This window comes from Coffea arabica, chromosome 1e (genome assembly GCF_036785885.1).
Source record: "Coffea arabica cultivar ET-39 chromosome 1e, Coffea Arabica ET-39 HiFi, whole genome shotgun sequence".
In the NCBI taxonomy this organism is placed as follows: domain Eukaryota; kingdom Viridiplantae; phylum Streptophyta; class Magnoliopsida; order Gentianales; family Rubiaceae; genus Coffea; species Coffea arabica.
In genome coordinates this window covers 47953108-47974250 of record NC_092311.1, presented here as the reverse complement: position 1 = coordinate 47974250, position 21143 = coordinate 47953108, and the positions used below count along the sequence as shown (strand labels likewise).

The window sequence follows — 21143 nt, the reverse complement described above, 5'->3', positions numbered from 1 at the left end:
AAGCCAAACAAGTTATAACTTGCACGATACATTTATGATGCTACACACTTCTCCATTTTCTGACAGTCCACAATTGACTATATGTTTATGGTAAGATCACGGAAGATGGCGATCTCATTCTGGGCACTTCTTATAGGGTTTCCTTTTCTTTCTCCTGCTAAAATTGTCTATACTACTCCATGATACCCTGTTGCATCTGTAGTTTTCACGTGAAATGAGGATCAAAATATTGTATTACTTAAATCCCAAGTAATTTAATTAATGAAAGCTGTTAATCCCGTGACAGGTTTTGTGGAAGGTGGTTAGGAAATGGCTGGAGTTGACGACTTCAATTCTGATTGTACAAGTAAGACGCATCCAAATTTTATCAACATAGCTTCAGTTCCTTCACCTGTATAACACCAAGAATTTCTGCATATGGTTCGCATGCATCTTGATTTGCTTTCCCTTCGCATTTTGCAGGTGCTGCAGCCGGAGACGGAAGAACAGATAAAAAGGGATGGAAGGTCTGCAGAGGCGCTGAATGCTTTGTGCCTATAAAGGGGGATGAGTCAGGTTGGTTTCTTCTATATCTGCATGCTATAAAGCTTAGCCATAGTGACAAGTGATATTAGAGAACTAGTTCACGATATCAGAGATTGACAAGCTTGCAACTGTAAAGCAGCGGAAATTCGACTCCGTGGCCACATCTAACAATAAGCTCAACTTAAGGTACTAATGCCTTTTCTTTCCTCAATTACGTTAAAATTTGAGTATCGCCGGCATTACAGGACAGGCTAAGCTAAAGATTGACTAATGTTTTTATAGAGAATAAAAAGTTACAGCTATTACTTAAATAAAGATAATTGCGTGTTAATTTAATAATTTCCCTATGCTCTACGTGAGAAGCAAAAAGCCTAATGGGCGTGGCCTCTGTCTGGTTTGGCCCTAATATACAAGGAACTTGCTCTCTTAAGTTTGAATTGAAAATTTAATCAGTCTTGAAATCCTCGACTCTTTTTTTGTCCAACCTTGAAAACTAGCCTCTCTTCAGTTCTGGTGATAAAATTATTGTGCATGCATATAAAACCATACAACTGCATTTTTATCATTCTTAATTTTCCATTGGCTAATTTAATGAACTCATGATATATTGGTTATAGAATGTTCATAGGTACCTGGAATGTAGGAGGGAAACCACCAGAGGTTGGAGTGGATTTGAAAGATTGGACACAAGCACATAATTTCCCTCCTGATTTATATATTTTTGGGTACACACTCTCTTTGCTTCTTATTACTGTCCCCTCCCCCAAAGTTGCCTTGAGAAGATCTCTTATGTGAACAAATCTTTGACTTCATTCTTGCTTATGAGCATTATCCTGTTTCACCAGTTTCAAATTTATCAGTTTTAGCAGTAAGCCTTACTGCAGGAACGTAAAACTGCAGCAGCTTTTTATAGTAACATATGCACTTGATATGCCAATAAGGTACACCTAATCCGCATTTAGCAAGAAAACAGATTTAGTTCCATACTGGCGAATCCCTGCTTAGTCCCAGAAGGATTACACAAGGTGTCCATGCTTGTGAAATGTGGAATCCAGCAATTTGCGTTCCCTGAAGGATAGGAGAAATGCACTAAAATTTGGTGGAGGGGAATTTGAAAATGATGAAACAGTTTGATTTCCATTTTCTTGTACTAGCATATTGAGTACTATGTAATTTAAATTTTCCACGAGAAAGATTTGTCCACTCACACGCAAATAATTGTTAGGTTCCAGGAAATTGTGCTTCTAAATGCAGCTAATGTTTTAGGTGTAGAGGATGGCAATCCTGCCGCAAAGTGGCTGTCCCTAATTCGCCAGGTTCTAAATAGTGGTGGGCAAGGAGACCAGGATGCTAGCCACAACATTAAAAGCGTAAACAATTTGTGTCCTAAATATGGCCGAATAGCTGGTGATAAATCCAGAATCTGTTCTTCAGATATGTTGTTCCTGAATGAATCTAGTCAAATTAAGCAACAAAGTTCAAGTCCCAAGACAATTAGCGGGGGCGAACCAGTATATTGTTTGGCAGCCAGCTAGCAGATGGTTGGCATATTGTTATGTGTATGGGTTCGAGCTGAAATTTACCAGCAAGTAACCAACTTAAAGGTATCTTGCGTGGGTACAGGCATCATGGGTTACATGAGCAACAAGGTTAGCATATGCAGTCGATGCACTTTCTTGCTGATGAATAATGTAATAACAAAAGGAAGAAAGCAGTTTCGGACCAAGGTATCCATGGCAAAATGGTACTTCTCAATCACATGACTAACTTGAACAGCCTCTTAATTGGCAATTTGCAGGGATCTGTATCTATCAGTATGACACTGTATCACACCTCTTTCTGCTTCGTTTGCACACATTTGGCCTCTGGTGAGAAAGAAAATGACAGAATCCATGATGTTTTGGAAATTCTTTGTAGGACAAATTTTTTGCTCTCCCGAAAGAGTCTTGAAAAACCATCCTTTCCCAGCCATATATTGGAACATGAGTAAGTATTTATCTTGTGTACGACAAATAAGCATACGGTAGAGTAGTTTTTCTGCAATTTTCCTGATGTTTTTGGTGGGGTGGGAATTGGTTATTGTTGGTTGCTGCAATATCTTTTGGGTTGGGGATCTGAATTACAGATTGGCATCTGGCTATGATGATACTCCTGAACTGCTGAAAAAACATGAATGGCAGTCCCTTCTTGAAAGAGATCAGGTGACAAATTAGAGTGGACTTCAGAATGTCTATTATCCTCTTCTTAATTTCTGTTTGAATCTTGAATAAGCTTATCAGTTGGACTGGACTTGCAATTCTGATAGCGTTTGGGTGGCATTGACAGCTTTTAGTCGAACAGAGAGTTGGATGAGTTATTGAAAGATGGCAAGAGGGACAGATACATTTTGCTCCCACATACAAGCATCTCATCAACTCTGACCATTACGTGAATCAGATCTTTAAAAATAAGCCAAAAAACTCCCTCTCCCGCCTGGCAAGTATTCTAGCCTCTCAAGTCAATTTTCGTTGATTTCCTCCATTGCATCTTCTGATAATTATTTTCATTGATATCAAGTAATGGACAGAGTATTGCTATTAGTCAAATTGACAAAGTTAGAGAAATGTATCAAAAAAGGTGAACCCTCCACTGAGAACAAAGCACGGATACTGGAAGAGTCATCTTCGAAGGACGAAATCACTTGCACAAAACTATATCACAAATTGGCATTTGTGGTGACATCCTTTCTATCTGTCACGCTAGTTACGGGGACAAGTAAAATATGTTCATGCTAATGAGAAGATAAATTGCGCACTTTTTGTGATTGGCTAGCTGTGACCGGATACTATGGCGAGGTAAAGGAATGAAGCAGATAATTTATGCAAGGGCAGAATCAAGATTCTCGGACCATAGGCCTGTTTATTCTATCTTCTCCTCTGAAATCGATACATGAAGCGCATCCACAACACACAAGATCAAATCCAGCAGGACTTTTAGCTTTGAATGTGCTGATAAGTGCTTCATAATGCTCAAACATCTATACAGGAGGCCGGAGATTAGTCGCAAGCTAGGTAGAGGAACGATCAATTTCTTACAGATCAAAGAAGCTGCTCTTAGGAAACTTAGTGGTTAACAAGGTTTAATAGAAGATGAAGATGGTATAAATTAGTGCAAATGGTTGAAAGAATGCGGAAATGCAGAAATGATATTGTTCTATCAGCAATCAAAGCACGATGAGTGATTTGCTGAGGACGGTCAGTCATTGAGGGTAAACATCTCCATACCTAATGCCAAAGTTGATTTCCAGCTCGTCCTTGACTCAAACTTCATTTTACTATATTTTAAGAAAGGGATCTATTCCTATCTGTATCACAATCGCATTGACTCCATGCAACATAAGTTGGAAATGAAATTGATCGCAAGCTCATGCCCGTTGTGCTCGTTTTTTATGAGCACATCTTTTTTTTTTTTTTTGGTAAATAATGATCCAGCATAGATTAAATTGTAAACTAGTTAATTACAATATTCGAGGGAACCATACTCTCCTCAAATCCTCCAACAAAATGGAACTTAAAAAGAGGGCGCCAGTCTACAAAAGAGGAAAAGGATGACAAGTTTTCATCCCTTATTTGCTAAGAAATCCGCTGCCCTGTTACCTTCTCTATATATGTGCTTCTAACTTCACTCCCATAAAGCTAGAAATGAAGGCCCTGCCTTGTGCATATATGGTTTACTACTGCATAATTATGGATTGCATCTTATAATCTGTATACAAAACTGTTCTTGTAATTGTAGCAGGGCACGCTAAAGCAACACACGCCTTGATTAACAAACCCTTTTTGAAAAGCTACAGACCGTCAACTATTTTGTTCCGACTTAGATACTATTTATTATATACGCGGCTTGCGTGCCATGCCATCAAGAAATGTTTTGTCATTGACTTTTCTTTTCTAATTTGTTTGAGTTATCTTCTTTTGTGAACATTGGTGTCTTCTTTTGATCTCCTGGGGCTTGATTCACGCCTTCTTTCCTTTCCGTGTAAAAGATGCCGAGGTATGATGCAATCTTGATTTGAACAATTAATTCTTCTACTTTCGAGGTTTTTGACTAGAAAAGTAGAGCCCATAACGAATTAACGATTATTCACAAAATTTATAATAATAAAAGAATCTAAAAGCTACACATAGTTGATGATCCAAGGCTTCAAAGTGCTGACTTTGATATGGCTTTGCCGTTAATTAACATTCTACGTACGGGATGACGGTCTGTCCCATCAGTATGGTCAGACAAGATAAGTACTGTTCTATATCTGTTCTTTTTCTTGACAAATTAGTCATCAGGTGATGAAGTCAAAAGCTTTTATCCATGGAACTCTAGAAACTTTTGTCCATCAAATTCTGTGGTCTCATCCGAGAAACAAAAGATCTAGTAGAATCTAGTCCGTCAGCTTTATGAGGTAATAAGAAATATCATGCTTTGATTAAGTCGTTTTAAGAACAGAACTATCTCTATATATTTGCTTATGGCAAAACTTCCCTCTTCAAAATCGTAAGCTTCAAAAGAGATTCGTTTAACCTCCACTTTCTTCACACACTTTCTGTTCTTTCGTAGCAAACATTTTTTCCCTCGCACTTGTCTGTCAATAATCAATCAATCAATCAATATACAGCAGAAGCAGTTTCGGTTTCTCTTTTTCATAGGAATACTAGGCGTTCCAATGGAGCTGATTCCTGGCCTTCCAAATGATATAGCCATCGAGTGCCTTATACCAGTCCCATTCAGCCAAATATCAAAGGCTGCATCTGTTTCCAAGAATTGGAAGGCAGAAATTCAGCTGCCAGAATTTTGGCAGCGAAGGAAGGTTGCTGGATTTACCCGACCCCTCATCGCGATGACACAAGCAGATATCCGCGATGATGATGATGCTAGACGCTTACATCATTACCTGCTCAAAATCTGTGATCCTGAACGAGGCTTTTGGTACGAGGTGCCATCGATCCCAGGATTCTCCGAGGGCGTGCCGGTGTTTTGCCAAGTTGTAGGAGTCGGGATAAACCTGGTAGTGATTGGCGGGTATGACCCGGTTTGTTGGAAAACCTTGAATTCAGTCTTTATTTACGATTTCATAACCGCCACGTGGCGAGATGGAGCTGCTATGCCAGGTGGACAGAGATCATTCTTTGGAAGTGCTTCTGATGGTGATCATAGGATCCTCGTTGCAGGTGGACATGATGGCAACAAAAATGCACTTGCATCATCGATGATGTATGACGTGGCCAAGAATGAGTGGGTCGTGTTGCCTGACATGGCGAGAGAGCGTGACGAATGCAAGTGCATTTTCCACCGTGGCAGATTCCATGTCGTTGGTGGTTACTGCACGGATCGGCAAGGGGATTTTGAGAGCAGTGCAGAAGCACTTGAGCTTGATGATGTTGACGGCTGGAAGTGGGCTGAGTTAGAAAACATCCATGAAATGGATCTAGTGAACGAGGCGTTGACCAAAATAGAGGTTCCCGGCGGGCATTCGGACACCGTTCATGTTCAATCTTGTTGCTATTTGGAGGCTTGAGGTATACTTTTCATCTGTAACGTGCAGTTTGTTTGTACTAGAGTACGCTGACAAGGCATGACTAGGAATGTAAATAAGGTTGAGTCAGGCAAAGTTCGTTGGATCCAAAAAATTTGGAGCTGAATTTTTTTTTTTTTTTTTTGGGTGGGGGGGGGGGGGTGGAATTGAGCGGGTAGGCTCAATTAAATTATGATCATAGCTTGAGCTTCATTAGGTTTAGCTGATTAGATGAGTGAAGTTAACTTGTGAGAACAAAAAGAACTTTGTATATGTAGTAGTATTAATGGTTTCAACTTTAGATTTATTGGGCACAATGCCTGTTCGAAAGTTTCTTAAGTTTCTCCTTCTTATTTTTTTGTTTCCGACTTGGTCCTCTTGGTTTTGCGGTAAGTTCTTGTTTATATGAAAAAGAACAAAATTAAAGAGTTGTTAATTCTTTTCCTGATAATAAATATTAGAGATTTTAAATTCAAATTTTTCTATTTGTTTCGTACTATTTAAGTCCCACCTTCCTATTGAAAAAAAAAATTAACTTCTTAAATTTTATTTTTTTCGCTTGTAAAATTTTAAATCAAAAAAAAAAAAAAACCTCCATTTTCAGTGAGGTTGAATCATAGGCTCGCTTTAGGCTACGTGACAATGTTGTTAGATGGGGCTGAAATCCATCTGATCACCACTCCGACGGATGATAGGAAGATGTAAAATCTTTAGCAATTTATCAACGGTCAAGATTACGCATCTATGATACACGTGTAAGTCACTAGAGGGCTACCCTAAAATCTGATGCGGCCGGTTCAGTTACAATTCTATAATCCTTTCCACGGGAAAAAATCGTCTGCTCCTCGCACATCATAACCATGTTTCGTCCACCACAAAACCTACTCTTTAACTGATCGAGACGACGCCGTCGCCTGCCGTCTCTGTTGTCGCGAAATTTGATCGGAGATCACGTGAAGTTCATAGTCAGTTGTCTAGTGTAAAGATCGTTACTTTCTCCCCTTTTCTCTTCTCTCACAATCTCTATTAGTTTAGGGTTTTAGTCTACATAGTTTTTTACTTTTTTGGGTCAAATATGATTTTTTTTCCGAGATAAAATGTTGTTATTAGAGAAAGACTTAATATTTCTGTATTATTGTATTGGATTTTGAAAGCAGGGAACTGGTTTCATGTAGCATTTGGGAGTAAACATTGATTGAAGTGGAAAAGCTGAAAATGGTAATTTTTTTTTGGGCAAATGAGACGTTACGTTTTACTCTGTTTTCCTGCTTGTTTAATTGTTGTTTTATGTGGGATAATTGCGCGGAGGGTTAAAGATTTTGCTCGTTTTGTACTTGGCTTGATGTGTAGATAATGGGATTTGATTAGTTCAGTTGATCGACGCCTTGGACTTAAAAATGTGTTTCTTTAGACTTGACAACATGTTTTGAACTATGTCATTTTAATCAAGGGTATTGGCATTTTGGGGAGCCATCAGCTGTATTTACAAATTTTAACCAGCTCAAGAGTTCAAATGGACGAAGTACGTGAGTGTTTTATGGCTTGTGTATGTCTGTACGTATTATAGCGGTAAGATGTGTGAGTTTGACTTCCAATTTTTAGTTTCATCCGTAATTTACATCTAGACAAGGTTTAGATGACATGCTTGTCAAGGATAGATGTTGATTTGTGGTTGTTTTGGAAAAGTAAGCTACATCTAGGAGGAAGTGAATGTTTTGCTTGAGGAATTGTCGTGTTTGATGCTTGAAGAATTATATTGAATTATGTCAGTTCAACGAACCAGTGAAGAGAATAGAAACTGTGTTGCTGTGGGAAATGTGACTATAAGTCTTGCCAAGCTGCTGTTCGGTAGAGAAAGAACCTGTGAAGTTATTACACCATTTCTCGTTTATTTTACTTTTGCACTGGTTAAAAACTATCATCTAATCGTGCATGATATCTTGTATGTGCTTCGTGTGACCTTTCAGGCACTGTAGATTTTCTTTACAACTGGTTTGTTTCTCGGATATCTGCTTATCTGTTTTCATTCTCCTGTAGTGGAAGTTTGGAAACTTACCTCTGGTACTCTCTTGGCTTAATTTGTCGCCTCCTCTCCCATTCCCTATCTACAGTCTATGCGTTTACTCTTTAACACAAGTAGGCAGAAACCTATGTATGGATTCTTTAACACGTTAGTTCATGCATCTAGCCGCAAGCAAGATTTTAGTTTCTTATGTATTTCTTTTGCTCTATTATCTATCTATCTTGGTATTCTCACATAGGATCTCCTGGTTATTTGTTTTCTGTTTCTCATTTACAGTCTTTCCAGGACAAGGGTTATTGGATGCCAAAGGGTGGCGGACACCTAGGTGATGGAGAAACAGTTTTTAGTAACTCCTCTAGAATTGAAGCGAAGCGCACCCATCAGTGGTTGTCTGATGCTGCTGATCATGAGGTTTTTTCCACTAAAAAGCAAGCTGTTCATGTTCCAGTTAGCAAGCAAATTCCAGGAGTCCCCATGACAAGTCTTGCTTGGGAGAATGCTTCTGGATTCCAATCGGCACCAAACCAATTCATTGATCGGTTATTTGGTCCTGATACAACCAGGTCGGCCAATTTATCAAGTCGAAACGTCTCTCAACTCGATGTGGAAAACTCCAATATGAGAAAAAAAGTCATAGATGACCAACTTGGGGGTGACACATCAGTTGGTTTGTCAATGTCTTATCCTTTACAAGATCCAGAAACTTGTGTCAGCTATGGTGGAATTAGAAAAGTTAAAGTCAATCAGGTTAAGGACTCTGAAATTGGTTTGCAGGCAGCACAGGAACACAATATTGGTGTGTCCTTGGATCGGGCATATAACAGGGATACTGAAACAGCTTTTGTGTCTATGGCCCAAGCTTTTGGTAAGGAAGCTGAGAGTGTTACCTTGATGGGTCATTCTCATAGTAGGGTGGAAGTGAATATGAAACCTCTGGACTCTACCTTTCCAAAAGGTGATGATAGTGCAATGTCACTCACCCACTCCTTCAGTAAGGGGGATTCTAGTACGATATCCTTTGGTGGCTGTCAAGATGAGCCGTATATGGATGTTCTTGCTAGGCCTGTTAATAGTAGCTATGACTTGTTGTATAATCAGTCTTCCCTTCAAACAGCAGAAATAATTGGTGCAAGGGATTTGGAAGCACCAATTGCAGTTGCAAGTACCTCGCAAACGCCCAAAGGAAAGCCTGATTCAGTCACCAAAAATAAGTCAGAAATGAAACCGACCAGAAAAGAAGCTCCGAATAGTTTTCCTTCAAATGTTAGAAGTTTGATAGCAACTGGAATGCTTGATGGGGTGCCTGTAAGATATATATCTGTATCACGAGAGGTAAATCCTTGTTTTTTTAATTTTGGTTTATTGACAATTATACTGTTTGGTGGATCATTGGAATCTTGCTGTATGTAATCAGGAGCTTCGTGGTACTATAAAAGGTTCTGGGTATCTTTGTGGTTGTCAGTCATGTGACTACTCCAAGGTAATTCATCTGCTTATTCTTAGTTTTTATTCTCTTTTATGCGACCCAACCTCTGAAACATGTTTTTGGCTGAAGGCTCTTAATGCTTATGAGTTTGAGCGTCATGCCGGTCATAAGACAAAGCACCCAAACAATCACATATACTTCGAGAATGGAAAAACTATATATCAGATTGTCCAAGAGTTAAGGAACACCCCGGAGAGTTCGTTATTTGATGCCATTCAGAATGTGACTGGTTCCCCAATTAATCAAAAAGCCTTTCGCATCTGGAAAGGTAGTATCTTTCTAGTACTCTGTCTCTGTCCACACATACACCCCCAACACCCACCCCAGTGGGGCCGGGAACATGTCAATTGTTTTTTAAGCCAATGAGGCCTGTTATTCATTTTTTTTCCCTTCTGTGCCAGAGTCATTCCAAGCAGCAACCCGTGAGCTTCAGCGCATATATGGAAAGGAGGAACTTAATCTATGATAAAGAATGGCAACCCAACTGCTGCCCATTTCAAATGTGAAATAGGATATCGTTTCTTGTGTGCATAGAGGTAAATACTTAGATATGTGGTGAAATAGGACTCGGGCTCGTTCTCGTTTTGCTGTAATTTGCTGCTGCAGTTGGAATGTCACAGTTTGTTAATCTTCCAACATGCGAAGTCGAATGGAGGCAATATAACTGCCACAATATGTATAGTATTCTGAATATTATTTTTGGCATATTGAAGTCTCTCTTTCTAGACGATGGTTCTTGGGAAGTTCCTTTTTGTGTTGGTACCAATCATTTGTTCGTGGACTTTCTGAGTAGAAGGAATCAATTTCAAGGTTTCCAAATTCTGTGAGTGGCTAGAGAATTCACAATTTGGTTTACCGCATATATTCATGTTACAGTACCTTCATTGTTTTCCTAGGGCATCCGCTTGGAAAAATTTGTTCGGCATAACTTCCACCATTCCATGGTCATCTTCATTTTATTTGCTGACATTAATTTTCCCTAAACAAGATAGTTTAAGGTTACTGGCTTCTTTTATTGTTGGATAGCCTCGTTGCTGAGTCTCAAATAATTGTAGAAGATGCATTTTTCTTTCATTTTCATACCATCTTTTACAGATCTGACAAGAGCATAGAAAAGAACGTCTCCACTGTTGATCCTTTTAAGAAAAGAAAACCGCCAAGACCTCCCCTTAACTCAGAGAATTAGATCGCACCATTTTGTATGGGATTGGCCAGAATTGTTTTGACAATTAGTTGACCTTCTACAAGTACCAGTCATCAAACTTATGCCTTGTCCAACACATTCACTAGTGCAAAAAGGGTAACGGCCAGCCATCTTTTTACTGCTAATTTCTGAAGCTCACTGCATTAACTATGAAGGAATATGCAATCCACATCTGCACAAATCTATTTCACAATTAAAGAATAAACAACACTGAAAGGACAAATTCAGAAGGGATTACTGATGAAACCATTAGCGTCTGGCCACAATAAGTGCAAGTTTCTCGATCAGTAAGAGCCTATCTTACACAAACTAAAATAAGTCCTTTTAAAGAATGACAATTAATTAAATTACATCCACCGACAATGTTTCGTCACAATTAGTTTTTGTTTTTGTTCTCTCCTGCCATTGAGCACCTGATCTAAGTGCTCATTAGTATTCTTCCAGTTCAAGAACCGCAGCAAGCAGATTTTTGAGCAAGTTGACCAGCGCCAGCAGCCTGATCCGGTTGATTAATTTTGATTGTTGAAGCCTGCAAAGGCAAGCAAACTTAGATCGCATACTTTGTATCATCTATCAGAGCCAGTTCAACAATACCAGGTTGACTTACCTCCGCTTTAGAGTCCGTGTCTGCAAGCCTTTGCTTAATGTCCCTTGCTATTGAAAAGAAAACTTCTTCCACATTAAGATTTGTTTTTGCACTCTGCAGTGTAGTATAGTCATATTAAGAGAAGCAACAGAAGGAGCTATGTCACATAATACATTCAAAAGCAACTTACAGTCTCAAAAAATTTGATACCGTACTCATCAGCAAGTGCTTGACCCTTTGAGGTAGGGACAGCCTACAAATAGTCCACAATTGCTTTAGACAACATATTGTGACATAATGATAACCAAATGGGATTTGAAAGGATTCCTAAACATTGTATAACATAATCTACAAATCCAGCTATCTTGTCTCTCTCTAAACAAAATTATTTCATATGCCAGTTTGTCTAATTAATAAGACAGCTTACCCTTTTGCTTTCATCCATGTCAGCCTTGTTCCCTACCAGAATCTTGTTGACATTGTCAGATGCATGCTGTTCAATGTTACGAATCCAGTTCCTAATATCTGAGAAAATGGTCATAAAATTCAGGTTCTATCCTCAACAAATCTGTGTACCAACAAAATTCGTTAAATCAAGTATTATAGTATCTAGAGGCACATCAGATTCAGCAAAGCTCAAAACATCCAGGGGTCCCAAGATGGCAATAAGAATGCCTCACGTAAGAAGAAATGAAATCCAAGTAAAAGTTCAAAAGGATATAAGTGAAAACAAAGATAAAATAGCTAAGCAAATTATATTTCGTTGATCACAATAACTTGAGGGTGATAAACAACGAGCACAAAACTTAAGCATCATAATCTTTGTTCATCACGAGCTTTGTCAAAAAAGTTTTGAAGTTAGAAATAGACCAATTAGATGTAACTACCGCAGGAAAACATAAGTAAAACTCATATCATAAAAGATGCTGCAAAAGAAACCTTACTATTGAAGGATGATTCATCTGTAACATCATAGACCAACAATATTCCCATAGCTCCACGATAATAAGCTGGAGAAGGTTAAAAAGTCAATACATCACAGGCATTAAAATAAAATATGAAAAAGTGCCAATGATACCTAGACTAAGCGACGAAACAAATACATGAACAATAGCACATGGGACTTCATGAAGAAATAAAACCTTCCAGGCAACTCCATATGACAATGATGAAAAATCATAAATATTAAAAATGAAGTGAAAGGAGAGTATACTGTTTTCACTGCTACACAAACAGATGAGTAAAGACACAATTAATGGTTAATAGGGGAAGAAAAGCAACAATCCAATTCAATGTTTTGTCATCAACGGGAATAGCAGTCTCGAATAACAGGTGTAAATAGACCAGTTCACAGTTCCTGAACACTTTTTAGCGTCCAAATTCATGAATGAATAAAAGAGGAGCAAGATCCATTTGATATGAAGAAAGCAGAAAATTTAAGCACAATGAAAAAAGCACAACATATTTAAAGCAGAAGCAACAACATACCAGTGGTGATCGTTCTGAACCGCTCCTGACCAGCAGTATCCCAGATTTGGAGTTTGATCCGCTTGCCATCAAGCTCAATGGTTCTTATCTTGAAATCAATTCTGAAGAAGAAAATATAACCCCTCATTTTCCGAAAATTCAACCCACTTAACTACCCTTGTCTAAACAGGAATTGAAAAAGAAAAGAAAGAAGGAAAAATTAAAAACTCACCCTATGGTTGTGATAAAACTAGTCGTGAAGGAACCATCTGAAAAACGCAAAAGAAGGCAACTCTTACCCACACCTGCACATGAGTAACTAAAACTCCATAAGGGCACTAAGTGTTCACCTTCTGTCATATGAGTTTATTGTACGTATTCACCAGACTCACACAAAACTTAATAAAAATTTGCAGATTGCATGCTCAATCACGTTTACTTGATGAGAGTCTGAGGAACAAATCCAACTTCACACGCAAATGTAGACTTATATTCCAATTCAACTTTTTTCTGCAAAATTGAAGTCCCTAAAGAATTCCAGCTACTCAAAGTAAAATCACAACAAAAATCGTAATTTCATTTGCACAAATACCACACTGAGTATGCCAGCATTAAGAGTAAAACCATGTTAGACAGGATACTCGAGTATTAAAAAAAATAGATATCATTACATGAACAGCAGATTCTTCTTTTTGGCAACCTAAATCAACTATATTTCCCAATGAAACCAAAAAAGAGGGAGTACCTCAGTACATCTTGCCTAACTATAATCCTTCTCATTAGTTGATATGGTACACGGACAGGCAAACTACCTGCATTTCTAGAGTTTCTATGACTTCACAAACCCAGAAGCAGATGTTAATGCTGCCACTATGATTATGATGCATACATGCTCCGGCTACTAAACCATCAACACCACCATTACGACCTACCTGGATGCTATTGATTCCACCATCATGCCAAGTAAAACGTACACGATGCCCCAATCCATTGTAAGCATATATTACCAGTTCAATTTGATGAACTGAAAGCACTAAACACGAACAACAAATACAAATCTCAACTTTCAAAACCAGTCCTGACAAGATCGGAGTTTCACAAGCACAAACGTGTAGTTTATCCTTTTGTAAGCTAATGATCGACGTTAGCTATTCGAAGAGTCTACAGAATCAATTCATTAAACCACAATGGATTTGTAGACAAATGAATATAATGCCACTGGTAGCATTTTTAGGCACGGAGTTATAACCAATAATCCATATCCCCCCCCCCCTTGAATGAAGCTATAGATCCACATACATTAACTGCTCTGATTGACAGAAATTGTAACACGAATTAAATATCAATTTAAAAATGCTAATAAAGGCTCGATCCATGAAAATTTTGAAATTGTACTAACCACTATCGCCGATGAGTAGAAGTTTTATGAGGTAATCGTAGTCCGCTCGAGCCCTCGCCGGTGGTGCCGCCATTGATGTATTAATCAATTAATAAATACAGTTCAATACCCCCACAGAGACACCACGCCCAAAACCTTGTAAGGATATAAGGTATTTATACAGAAACAACCCTCTAAAAATAGAAAAACCAAAAGAAAAGGAAAAAAACTATTAAATCCAGAAAAAAAAAATACCCAACAAGACGAGGAAATCAAATAACGGAATCTGATCAGCCGTTTAAGCCAGAAAAAGAAAGTGAAATTACCAAAAAGGAGTCCACAGGTTGAGATCTTCGTCAGTCCGATGGTGGCTTTTTACAGTAAGAAATGCTCTGAGTTAGAGTGATGACCGCAAAAGAAGAGAAGAAATTATATTTTGTGTGGATGGGGTCTATATTAAGTGGGGAATTGGGACGACGTGGCACTGTGGGACTGGTGAATGAAGGCTTGCTAAAACGACAAAGGATTTGTGCGTTTGTGTTAATTTCGGGTCGGGTTTGGCCTCCGAGGCATTTCGTACAATGAAACGATTTTATTGCAATACTAGGAGGATAACACAGCGCGATGCGCGGTGTAATTTTCACGGTTGCCCAAAAATGCCCAGTGATTCAAATTCTTATATTAAGTATGAAAAGTTACACAAATATGCACCAAAAGCTTTGCCGTTCTGTTTTTGTAGTCTTATTTAGTAGTGAATATGAATATTTGTTAAGAAAATGCAAGACAATATCATGATTAGACAACTAAGATCACTAAGATGCTCCTTGCTTCTGCATAGAATGAAAATAGAATTAAAAAAAATAGATACACGTAATCAAGGAGAAGCTAATAATGTTGTTCATAAACTTTAATTTGATTGAGCTAGATCATCACGCACAAGTGTTAAAACATTAAAAGAAATCATCAAAAAACCAAGAGAAAATGGAATTTTTATAGCCACTAATTGTTGGGGTGCATAATGAACAACTTACTAAAAGTATTAGAAAGGAAGACAAAAACAAAGATATTGAGCTAAGAACTCCATACGCTTTCAAGGCTCCAATATCTAGGCTCTTAATCAATCAAAATTGAAAGAAAAAATTAACTGGGTCCTCTTCATATACATATATATATTATATATATACAATTTTTTTAGAATCGCAAGCAAAATACTGGCATCCATTGACTATAATCCGATTCAACTTTTTGTTAAGAAATAATTTAGAATCAAAATACTTACTCCAATAGCCGGAAAAGCCATATCGCAATCATGATGAGATCTAATATCAAGCAAAACAAATAAAGCCAACTCCGCCTACAAAGTTTCTTAACAATCTTGGTAAAGGTGTTCCTTTTGTTTAATAAATTGTTTCAAGAAAGATTGACAAAAAAAATTGGGTAAAATAGTTAGAGATTAATTCGCATACAAGAGTTTTCAATTGGGGAATGCAAGAGTTTTCAAATTTAGCAAGAGTTTTCAATTATGCCAAGTAAATTTTCAAATTTGTTCAACTGTATCCACTTATGTATTACAATTCAATGAAAGAAACAATAATCCAAAAAATCACATAATAAGTATAAATAGCCGAGATTGGCTTTATATATGTTTGTCAAACTCAACATTCATGGAGAAGTAACTCGTGCAATAGTATATTGTATCAATCCAAATAAAGTACTGTAGCAGCTACACTTGGTGGTGGGGGGAACGAGTTAGTAGTCTCGATTGGTTGGTACTTGGTAGTACTTTCTGGACTATACTCATCCATCGAAATTTTAAAGACCGGATGTCTCCTATAACGGTTAGTTTTGGTCAAGTCACATAGGAGAAGGAAAAAAATGCTCTGGAACATTTTCCTGTTTTTTGGGTACAAATAGATTAAATAAAACACCAAGTACAAGCCAAACAAGTATTACGAGGAAAAAAATTTCCCCTCAAATCTTCATCTAAAGCAAAAGGTAGTTCATGAGGATAGGAAACCAAAATTACAAAATGCCATTCCATCTTGCCTCCCAATCTAGCTAGCCCATCTACACATCTATTCACTTCCTGTTGCAACCGCAATAGGACTCTGCAATCAACAATTATATTGCAAACAATGATTATTATGATTACTGAGAGTATTTGATTTCATTAGAGATATGATGTCAAGGCAGTCAACTTCAATATCTAGGAATTGAAAATTTAACTCCAAAGCAAGCATAATTCCGTCTCTAAAACCCCATAGTTCAGCCAAAATATTGATAGCAATTCCCAAGTTTGCACTGTTTCTACTATAGCCTTCCATCCAACAACCAGAGGAGTCTCTACTGAGTTCTTTTGCTCCTGCCAATCCTGGATTTCTTAAGGCTGTAGCATTTCGAAGAAGTTTAGTTTTGTGCATGTTTCTAGCCTACGAATAGAGGATTCCAACAAAAACAACAAAAGATACATAGTGTCGATAATTATGGCAACCAAAACCCAAAAGGAAGAAGGAAAAAATAAATAAATAAGCACAGTCCATATTGATAAAATCGTATTGGATGTGTGAATCAAGAGCTGAACCTAGCAGGACAACCTATATTAGACTGCATTTGTGGGTTAAATATAGTGCAAAAATATCATCCATTACCTAACACGAAACAAAAATGAATAGTTTCAAATATGGGCGCTTACACTTTCTGATTTGCTGTCCAAATCAAATTATTGCTCATAAATAACACAAAAAAAAAAGACCAATCATGTTTGCCTATAAAATTTATCTAACAATGACGAAATCTGAAATGTTTCATATCTCAAGCTAACCTAATTTTGTTTTTAATCCAAGCAGTGCCAAAGAATTGAAGTTATTGGTAATTGGAAAGGCTATAAACAAATCATACATAAGAAGTAATTTTCAAGGATTCGTGGCAAAGTTCATTACTTGGATCTTGCCCAATGAGAATCAAGAGCACCATAATAATTCTTGCAAACTGCAACAACACAATTGAAATGCAGTAGCTACAAAACAAAAGATACCTGGAAAGAAGATGCGGCAAATATGGCATATATGCCTCAGCCTAAAAACAAAAGTGGAAGAAATAATAATTGTATTCTAAGATCCTGCAAAGAAGTCTATACCATTTTCTCTCAAAGTAGAGGGGTCTTCTTCTACTGGAACATCTAGATGCCATATTTGGCATGGATTATGCATCCTACTGTAATTTACAAGAGAGTTTAGCAAATCTACTTCAAAAGTAACATTTCCTTCCATTAAGTTCTTTCTCGTAGAAAAACTTAAAGGTAGATTGAAAATCTGTTTAACATTCACTCATTGAATCTTTCAATTGGCAATTCGAAATTTAATTGTTGTCCGTTAACCTGTTTAGGCTTCTTTCTCAGTTGAATCCAATTTCACAAAGTACAACAAACTGGCTATAAAAATCAGACTTTCCAAACTTAATCATACTAAAATGTTACAGGGAACATCATGTTTAGCAAATACAGATTTAAAACACCCAAAACTGAATTACCTAGTAATTATTTCCATGCTAGTCCAAGTTATTAAAAAGTATGGTGATGTCAAAGGGTATGTTTAAAATAATAGTAGTCTATCAAACCAATGACATAGGGATCAACGGAATAAGAATTGATAACATGGCAGCCGAAAGCTTGCCATGGATGCAATTATAAATGAGATTTTCATGTTAAAATTTTTAGAAGTGGTAAGAGGCAATTTAGGGTCATGAATTAAAAGCATAGAGCATTGAAAGCAGAGCACTTTCCAAACAAAATACGGCTATCATTTCTTTTATGATTCAAGGCAAGAAAATGTTATATAGAGGATGAAGTCTAGTTAAGCAAGCAACACATTAGCAAACCTCTTGGATGGAAACAGATTGTAACAAAAAATCTTAACTCCAAAAATAAAGTAATAACCGATTCATTGAGTACTAAATTTGCTGGTCACTTGCATACCTCCATTGCTTAACTAATTACCAGTGGGTGAGAAAGTCCGGACCCTTCATTTGAGATCAAACTCTTTTTTCATTACACTTTTGCTGAGGCATATATGAACCACTAAACTAATTTTGTTCATACATTCTAATTGCATATGCATTTTTTCAAGGTGAAATCCTACTTTTGTCCCTATTTAGTAAAAACTCAATCAAAAAGTGCATTTTTTAAGCATTTGGAAAATAAGAGCATATGTGTCATATTTAAAGATTCTTCAATTAATTCAATTTGACAACCCCAACAATATTTAAAATAAAATGAAAATGTTAATTTCTAAAGTTTTCCAAGCACATGAGTTTCAATTGAACTTCAAAACACACAGCAAGTACAAGAAATAAGAAGACCACGTTTTCTTTTCTTCTATTTCACAAATTCAAAAATGGAGATTTATACAAACGCTACCTGTTTGTTTTGGTATTTTGCAAATATAAGATCCAGTATGTTGTGCTACTTGAAGTGAATGATTAGGAAATAAGTCGAGGGGAAATTTTGAAAAAATCATAAAAAACTTTTCAGCAAGGAAAACAGATATTAAGACATTAAAATCCATTATATTTGCATGAGTTCTTTTAACCTTGAAGATAAAAACATGAAATCAGACAAAAAGGTAATAACCTTTTTTGCCACGTTTACTGAGTTCTTTGACCTTGAAGATGAAAACCTGAAATCAAATATAAAGGTAGGAACTACTTTTTGCTACTTATATATAGAGAAAAAAATTTAGAAACCATAATTGCAAATTAAAAAAGTGGACAAAACAAATCCTCCAAATATAAACAGCAACAACACTTATAACAATAATAAAAAACTTAAAATAGAGCTCAGGAAAAAAAATAAAAGTAAGCACGGATGCAAAAATTAGAAAACTCACCATGAGGAACGAGAATGCGGGAGAGAAGAAGCACTAAAAATTTTCTAAAAAGAAAAAGGCACATATCAATAACAAGTGAGAAAAAAACAGCTAGTAGAATAACCATATAGATGTTCACACAAGAAGAGAATAATCACACAACAATAAAGATAATAGTGTATAGGAAAAAAATCAATAATAAAAAATGTATTTGTCAGATCTTAAAGATGGAAGGAGAAAATAGCCGACTCTCCAAGATAGAAACAAATGATCACGAATTAATCTGTAGGAAAAAAAGCTCACCTCTACCTTTTTCTCATAAAATATGAGACGAACAACTGTTGCCTTCCAATCTGCCCAAAAAAAAAAAAAGAAAAACAATGATTGAGTAACCTAAAGTAATCATAATTTTTTCTCTCTTGAATTAAAAAGATAACTCCATGAAACGAAACAGGAAACATCGAACAGTAGAAAGTTGTGAAAAAAAGAATGCAAGATTTGAATCCCAAGACTGGAGCAAAAGCTAGCGAATTTCTAATATCTGGGCATCCCTAATTTTGATACAGACCATCCATATTAAAATTGGGGGTGTAAAGAAGATATCTTTGGGACGAATATTACAGCAGATGGGTTCGAGGAATCATGCGCGGAAAAAACGAAAAGGGGAAAAAAGATTTTTAATATGGCTAAGTAATATGAAGAAAAAATTATGACTAAGTAGCCTAAAATAAAATAAATGTTTGCTTCCCATTCATTGTTACACCTTGATCAACGGAGAGTAATGGAGCTGGAGAGCCACGGAGAGGCAGATCTGGACAACAGCGAATCAAGGAAAGAAAAGAAGTAAAAATGAGAGAAGAAAAGGAGAAAGAAACCAAGAAGAAGGATTAGATAGGGAGGCCCATTCATTGTTATCACCTTGATCAATGGAGAGTAATGGAGCCGGAGAGCCACGAAGAGTAAGATCTGGACAACAGCGAATCAAGGAAAGAAAAGAAGTGAAAATGAGAGAGAAGAAAAAAAGAAAGAAATCGAGGAGGAGGATTAGATAGGGAGGCGCAAAAGAGACTCTCGACAGCAGCTTCAGAAACCCTATCTATTGAATGATGAGGTGAAATCTCGATTTTGTCCTCAATTCAATTCATCAGCTCAATCAACGGAGGACTACCATCAATCGACCAATCACAGCGTGCCACGTCAGCAATTGGGTTCAATTGAAGGGATTGGCATTCACACATTTACTATATATGTTAATGATTGGTTGTTAATCACGCGTGGATTGCGAGCCTTGGATGTTTGAGTGTTTGTATAAAATTTTATAATTTGTAGAAAAAAAAAATCGAGTATTTGAAGGTCTGAAAAAAAAAATTTTCTTTCCTTTTCCTTTTCGTTTCCTTTTTCTTTTTCTTTTTTCCTTTCTTCTTCCTTCCTTCCTCCTTTTTTTTCCACCCCGATCACCGTCAGCCATGCCAACCAATGCCACCATCCCACTCCTCTTTTTTCCTTTCTTTTTCCTGCTTCGTGCCTTCTTTCCTTCTCCTCCTCATTTTCTCTTCCTTCTCCCAATCCCCATTCTCTTCCCCTCTCTCTGTCTCTGACCCCCTTTCCCCTCTGGTTGAGGATGCGCAATCAGAGGTAGAATGGGAGAGAAATAGAGTCAAGGGGAAAGGAGAGAGCGGGAGAGGAGAAGGAATGGACATAAGTGGGGAGAGAGGATAGGAAGAAAAGGGAGAGGAAGAGGAGAGAGCAAGAAGGGGAGAAAAGGGAAAGAGAGGCGCTGGACTGCTAGTAAAGGAACCGGCGTCACCGGCACTGCCATTGATGGAGTGTTAGCCGACGGTGGTGGGTTAAGATGGGAGAAGAGAAAGAAAATAAAGGAAAGAAAAAAAAAACTTGTGTGTTTTTTGATATTTTAGAATGTGTATATTAAAAATTTTGAAATATTTTTAAAGGGTTACTGTAAACAAATTTATAAAAAAAGATTGTTTTATTAAATGCATGATTAAAAAAAAAACTCGAGTGCCAAATAGGCCTATTACTACTAGTATTTCAGTCTAAAATTAAGTG

The 21143-nt window shown here is 37.1% G+C and overlaps 3 protein-coding genes, 1 long non-coding RNA gene and 1 pseudogene across 13 annotated transcripts; 3 read left to right on the top strand and 2 right to left on the bottom strand.

Annotated features, from left to right (window-relative positions):
- Positions 1–309: 309 nt before the first annotated feature.
- On the top strand, positions 310–3328 carry LOC140019198 (type I inositol polyphosphate 5-phosphatase 8-like; annotated as a pseudogene).
- A 1463-nt stretch (positions 3329–4791) lies between these two features.
- LOC140011209 (F-box/kelch-repeat protein At1g80440-like) lies at positions 4792–7278 on the top strand. Its single transcript, XM_072059923.1, has 2 exons — positions 4792–6074; positions 7225–7278. The coding sequence occupies exon 1, from the start codon at positions 5222–5224 to the stop codon at positions 6071–6073; it is 852 nt and encodes a 283-aa protein (XP_071916024.1). The 5' UTR covers positions 4792–5221; the 3' UTR covers position 6074; positions 7225–7278.
- Positions 6662–10322, top strand: LOC113709088 (uncharacterized). Of its 7 annotated transcripts, none has more exons than XM_027231870.2 (7): positions 6971–7049; positions 7228–7288; positions 8038–8131; positions 8370–9425; positions 9508–9573; positions 9649–9847; positions 9981–10322. In XM_027231870.2, the coding sequence occupies exons 4-7, from the start codon at positions 8394–8396 to the stop codon at positions 10043–10045; spliced, it is 1362 nt and encodes a 453-aa protein (XP_027087671.1). In that variant the 5' UTR covers positions 6971–7049; positions 7228–7288; positions 8038–8131; positions 8370–8393; the 3' UTR covers positions 10046–10322. The 7 variants fall into 7 exon arrangements, with proteins under 7 accessions (XP_071916018.1, XP_027087671.1, XP_027087646.1 ...); XM_027231838.2 differs by lacking the exon at positions 8038–8131 and adding an exon at positions 7521–7639 and having other exon boundaries at positions 6973–7049; XM_027231852.2 differs by lacking the exon at positions 6971–7049 and adding an exon at positions 7841–7933 and having other exon boundaries at positions 7247–7288.
- Positions 10323–10956: 634 nt separating this feature from the next.
- LOC113709122 (ras-related protein RABE1c) lies at positions 10957–14663 on the bottom strand. 2 transcript variants are annotated; one of them, XM_027231883.2, is made up of 9 exons: positions 14541–14663; positions 14236–14408; positions 13069–13141; positions 12858–12958; positions 12314–12379; positions 11797–11894; positions 11560–11622; positions 11391–11483; positions 10957–11312 (listed from the first exon to the last, which is right to left on the bottom strand). In XM_027231883.2, exons 2-9 carry the CDS (start codon positions 14306–14308, stop codon positions 11229–11231), a joined length of 651 nt encoding a protein of 216 aa, XP_027087684.1. In that variant the 5' UTR covers positions 14309–14408; positions 14541–14663; the 3' UTR covers positions 10957–11228. The 2 variants fall into 2 exon arrangements, with proteins under 2 accessions (XP_027087684.1, XP_027087688.1); XM_027231887.2 differs by having other exon boundaries at positions 14236–14370; positions 14541–14650.
- A 1427-nt stretch (positions 14664–16090) lies between these two features.
- Positions 16091–20156, bottom strand: LOC113695602 (uncharacterized). 3 transcript variants are annotated; one of them, XR_011818471.1, is made up of 5 exons: positions 19995–20156; positions 19840–19887; positions 19380–19429; positions 19098–19141; positions 16091–17202 (listed from the first exon to the last, which is right to left on the bottom strand). It is a non-coding gene; the product is annotated as an uncharacterized lncRNA (long non-coding RNA). The 3 variants fall into 3 exon arrangements; XR_011818472.1 differs by having other exon boundaries at positions 19386–19429; XR_011818470.1 differs by lacking the exon at positions 19098–19141 and having other exon boundaries at positions 16091–16322; positions 19995–20154.
- Positions 20157–21143: the final 987 nt, after the last annotated feature.